Source organism: Neolamprologus brichardi, chromosome 3, assembly GCF_056152115.1.
Source record: "Neolamprologus brichardi isolate AB-2024 chromosome 3, ASM5615211v1, whole genome shotgun sequence".
Classification (NCBI taxonomy): Eukaryota; Metazoa; Chordata; class Actinopteri; order Cichliformes; family Cichlidae; genus Neolamprologus; species Neolamprologus brichardi.
The window spans coordinates 24,351,251-24,356,925 of NC_142106.1; the positions used below are offsets into that span (position 1 = coordinate 24,351,251).

The 5,675-nt window shown below is 38.2% G+C and overlaps 1 protein-coding gene across 1 annotated transcript; it reads right to left on the reverse strand.

The window, feature by feature from the left end:
- Window positions 1–213: 213 nt before the first annotated feature.
- Window positions 214–4,635, reverse strand: LOC118455694 (myelin-oligodendrocyte glycoprotein-like). Its single transcript, XM_087835150.1, has 5 exons — window positions 4,551–4,635; window positions 1,454–1,831; window positions 1,209–1,289; window positions 672–787; window positions 214–579 (listed from the first exon to the last, which is right to left on the reverse strand). Exons 1-5 carry the CDS (start codon window positions 4,633–4,635, stop codon window positions 556–558), a joined length of 684 nt encoding a protein of 227 aa, XP_087691276.1. The 3' UTR covers window positions 214–555.
- Between the last annotated feature and the right edge of the window lie 1,040 nt (window positions 4,636–5,675).

A 5,675-nucleotide genomic window follows, 5' to 3' on the forward strand; every position in this document is an offset into this window, starting at 1 on the left:
AGTACTAACCCCATGTGTGCAGTTAAATTAAGAAGAAAATAACAGAAAATAGCAGTAATAATAATGATAAAGAGGAAAAAAAAGTATTAAATATTTAGTGAATTTAAAACAAGTTGGTATTTACAGGTTGTGCAAAACTTGTGCAATGAGCATTTAAGTGGCATTAGTTGAAGTGGCAGTGTGTAGAGTCCTGTAATTGTAATGATGTGTATAGAATGTCAGCAGTTCAAAAGTCTGATGGCTTGTGTGTAAAAACTGTCTCTGTATCTGGTAGTGCGGGTCTGGATGGTCCTGAACCACCTGCTGGATGGCAGGAGTGTGAAAAGTCTGTGGCTGGGATAAGAGAGGATCCGCTGCATCTTCCTCATACAACGGCTGGTAGTTCAGTCCTGGTGATGCGCTGTGCTGATCTCACCACCCTCAGCAGAGCTTTGCTGTCAAGCCCTAGCTATTGAAAGGGAAAGTTTTATGCCTGATCTTAAAAACAGAGAGGGTATCTGTCTCCTGAATCCCAACTGGGAGTTTGGGAGCAAGGCATGTCCATGAGCAAGGCACCTAGATAGGAGGTCCTTTCTCGAGCTGGAGTAAAGAATGAAAAAAATTTTTTTTAACAACAATGTCCTTTCATTTCCATCCTTCAATCATGAGATAAATGCATAAGATCAACATACTTCTGTTTTTCGATGCTTTGACTCAGTGAACCAGCGTCCTGCGACTGCGACACAGAGCAGCATAAAAACACAGAAAACCACAAGTGGGATCAGTCGGCTCCGATGGGACAAACCACCTGCCAGGAAAAACCAAACACAGATGAGATCTACTGTAAGACACAACATGACATGTCACATTTATTAAACTACCAAGCACAGAAGTTACACAAAGTTACATAACAGTGAAATGAAGTTAGAATTACTGAGATATCAGTCCTGATGGTCACTTTAATGCTACAAGTCCCAGAATTCTCAGGGCAGCAAACACGACTTTGTCAAAATCCACAAGAGAATAACTGATACATTTACTGCTTCACAGAAATAAATAAAGAGATCTGCAGAGCTTCAACTGTGCTTCAAAGTAAAAGCTGCACACATTAGACATTTTGAGGACTACACAGAGAGGCTGCTATCAGTGAGAGAAAACTGCATCATAAAGGTGATTTAGATCCATTTCAAGACTTTTTAATTGTCTTGATTTGTTCCTCATGTTCTCACCTTTACTGTGAAACTCGTCCATCGGCTCAGGAGTTTGGAGAGTTTCAGGATGCAGTGGTGTCTCGGTTGTCATAGTTTCAGCTGAATATAAGATTGTAAGAACATTTCATTATTTACAATAAAATAATATCCAGACGTTTTTAAGGAGCAACACCAAAATAAGTTGTTGGTAAAATAACCCAAGCACACTGGTCTTTAAGGCAAGTTTGAAACCAAACAACAAAAATCTTTTCAGTCTAACTCACCAACAATCAGATGAACAATTGAAGACGTTGTTTGACTATTTAACTTTGGGATGAAACATCTGTATCTTCCTTCATCTTCTTGTGTCACATTAGTGATTCTTAGTGAGATGTTTCCTTCTCTTAGGCCGTCTGTGAACAACGCCGTCCTTCCGAAGTATGATGGGATCTTCATGTCGGGGACCTCTCGGGCGTCTCTGTAAAGATGAACATATTCCACTCGACTCAGACGGTCGTTGGGGTCAGGACGACGATCGGGCCTCGACCACTCCACCGTCAATCTCGCCACATTAAACTTTGGCTCCACGTGACATGGCAGGATGACATCATCACCTGGAGCGGCCAGGATAGGCTGAAGTGATCCGACCACATCAAACTTACCTGAGGAGGAGAAATAAATACACACATCCAGCTGAAAACCAAGTCTGACGTTTTCAAAAATGTCTTCCTTTCTCATCAAACACTTCCCAGTGCAATAAAAAAATGTTAATATCAACTTTTCAGCACCTCTACACCTGTGACCAATGTTCCCTCTAAATTTTCATGTGTCTGAGCGAACACACAAACTCCCTGAGCAATCTCGTGGACCACTGTGAACGACATTAGACGTGTGTACTGTGGTCACACCAGCATCTAATCCATCCAAGTTACATGGTTTATTAAAATAATCAAATTACAGCATTTACATTTATGTTAGACTACTTTTAATTAACTGCTTTAGCCCACTTACAATGAAAATGTGAAAAACAATCTTGTTCATGACCTGTGTAGCATGTTAACACTATTGGAAGTAAAAATAACTTGAACTCCAATTTTGAAAACACAACTTTCTTTTTTTTTTTCTTTTCTTTTATAAAGCTCTGACTTGTATTATGAGTCTTTGGTCTGGGAGAGAGTCCTGTAACTCTCTCCTAAAAATGCAGCCAAGGCGTTTTTTAAATAAACATTTCAAACTATTTACAGAACAATCAGCTGTTCTCATCAAATCTGATGCCACACAAATTATTTGTGCCACTCCAAGAAAATAATTTCTGTCCACTATGAGATAAAGGAGAACACCAGCCTGATACCTGCAGACCTGACAACAGGATGTAACACCTGTAACATTCATCAGTCGCCTCATTGTTCTGACACACACAACAAAACTATTGACTACACTACACACTAACTACACAAGATTTGCGCTAAACGTCGCAAATTTCTCACATCTCCAAACACCGCTGTCTCTCCTAAAACTTCCCTCTTTCCTAAACATCTAAATGCCATGTTGCTATATCATTCATTTTTTGATTGGTCGACATGGTACATTTTTCGACGAATAGGAAATGCTGGGGTTTTTTTTGGTATTGTTTTTGCTCACAGGCGGAGAGTGCTTTCGAGCGTTTTTCTTATAAAACCTTATAAACCTTATTCCTTATAAAACACAGTTTTTACCGTTTATCCCCGCAGTAAATATAAACAACGAAAGAAAACCAAACATTGCATATATTTTTATCACAACTCTGGTTTTACGTGGCCTATCAACACAATTTAAAAACTGGTATAACGTCCACACTTTTTCCGTCAATTGTTACTCTCAAGTGTAAACACGGTGACAGCGCATCAGAAGCACGGCCAAAAAAAGATGATTAACATGAATTAAAGCTTAAATGTTTTCTAAAGAAATTAAGTAACTAGTATTTCAGAATTATTACTTTTTTAATTGCAGTGAAATCTTACCTTCAATAGACTTGAGAGCAAAATGCAGCATAAAGCTGAGAGAGACACACTGAACCTAAACTCTGCTACATCCATCTACAGTGAGAGTGAGGCAGAAACTGTCTCACGGCAGCTGATAAATGCTGAAAAAGTGCAGCTCTAACAGTCATAAACATGCATCTCAGTAAAAAGTGCAACATGGACAGGTTTGGGTCTCTGAAATCAGCACAGCTTTAATTTTAGAACCAAAGCCTGTTTTAAAATAGATCCAAATCTCCACACAGCTGTGGGGCAGGCTTCAGGTCTTTACATCGTCTTCTTGCATTGAATGTAAGTTACATTATTCTAAAAGTAAAAAAAATAATGGTACATAACACCAAGAGTTCCACAAAAGAGCATCTGTAACTTCAAAAACAGTGATTAAGAAGATTAAGACGAGCAAAATCAAATCACTGACAGAAAGATTCCTCTGTTTGGGAAGCATGTGGAGAGCAAAGTGGATCCTGACTGTCACAGTTTACACGTCAGTTAACAAAAAGGAATCAGCTGCATGCACTTTATCCTTGTTTATAACCTGAATGTTTTGTGCTCTTCCTTCTTTATTTACATGTTCCAATTCATGTATTATAGCTTAGTGGCTCATTTACAACATGCACCAAGCTAGCTTGGCTCAGGCTGTAAACACTGTGGACATGTGGCTTTGGTTAATGCTACACGTGTCTCTGTACAAGCAAGCATTAATAAAATGAATCATTTTCACAGCTAATTATCACCACCATCCCAGAGTAACTGATAATTTCAGAAAGTTTCTATTTGGCTGTTTAGCTACAGGTTTAAAGATAAATGAATAAAGAATAATAAAAATAAATGAATTAAGTTAATAAAAATCTTTAAACTGACACAGAAACTAGAAACTTCTATAGTGAAATGCTCAAACCTGACTAATAGATTCAGCTCAGTTATTTATGATTTAAACATGTTTTATTTCCGAGCACAATATATATATAGGCCTATAAACTAAAAGAAATAGCTAAACTCTGATAGCATAATAATAAAAAATGAGCTTCCTTTCTAAACCCCCAACATAACTTTACACAGAAGAGTAAGGCACAACTTTTGGTGCAGTATTTTTAGACTAATTTACACTTGAATACAGCATCTGCTTTTATTTACAGTGCGAAACATCTGCAACATCAGCCAGTATATCAGACTGCTGCTATCATCACTGTGTTCGCCACTGTTTTTAAATACTCCCATTAAATTATAATATTTGTAACTAAAGCAAGTTTAATAATTTGCATCATTGACAGACGTTCAAGGTGCATCGGAAACACTAGAAAAATACGACTAACATGAATTAAAGCTTAAACAAAACTGGACTCATATGGCAGAGCAATCTTACCTTCAACAGTGAGAGCGAAAAGCAGCATAAAGGTGAGCTTTAAAGCTGAGAGAGACACACTGAACCTAAACTCTGCTACATCCATCTACAGTGAGTGTGAGACTGACGCTGACTGACAGCAGCTGATAAATACCAGTCTGTCTCTCTCCCTCCGCCCACTTCGCACACATTTAAAGCAGTAATTTTTTTGTCCCACGCCCCCGCTGCCCCCTGTATTTACTTCTTTCCAGGTGCCATTAATAATAATAATGATGATAATAATAATAATAATGATAATGATAATAATGATAATGATAATAACACAAGCTTACATAAATGTTAGCAGGGAATTTTAGTGCCAGAAAAACAGAAGGTTTTCTGTAACAGTAAAGGAAGCCTGGAAAAACTCCAAGTCAAGTGACGGGAAATTCCTATTAATTACTGTCTGATTGTTTACAGTAAACAGTACAAAGTTAACAGCCCACAAAAGCAGCAGTTAGTTCCTCTTTATTTCGATTTTTAATTAACCTGGAGTCCAAGAGCGCGGGCAAATAAAATGACAAATATTTACAAATCCCAGCAAGAGTTGCACAAAAGTTGAATGACAGAGAAGAAGCAGCTCACCTGTTCAGACAGGAGCTTAATTAGCTGATCGTGACCACCATTCTCTTCATGGAGACGAGAAAAAAGTATAAAACAGGCTGTTTTCTTCAGTAACATGAAGGAAGGAAGCGCTTCATGCGCGGCTCTGAGTCTGAAAGTGAAAGTAAAATAAGAAGAAGGAGCAGTGGCTTCCTGCTGACGTGCGTTTAGTTTCCATTTTTTCTACTCCCGCTTTTAAACACGTTTTTAAGTTTTAGTTATTTTAACTGTGTTTCCATCGTAATAATCTTAATCCACACACATATTAATTCTCTTTACATCTTATCCAGTTCAGGGACCTTGTTCAGGGGAATTTAGAGAGAGGGTGGATGGAGTGAAGCCGATGACACAAGAGTGAAAGGTCTACACATCTACACCTGTAGTGGGTAGGTGTAGATACTCACAGCCAAAAGTCAAAGACACAATTCAGCCTAAACGATTCCAACCAACGTTGCGATGCAACACTCTTAACGACCACATTTAAAAGAACCTAATTCCTGTCAA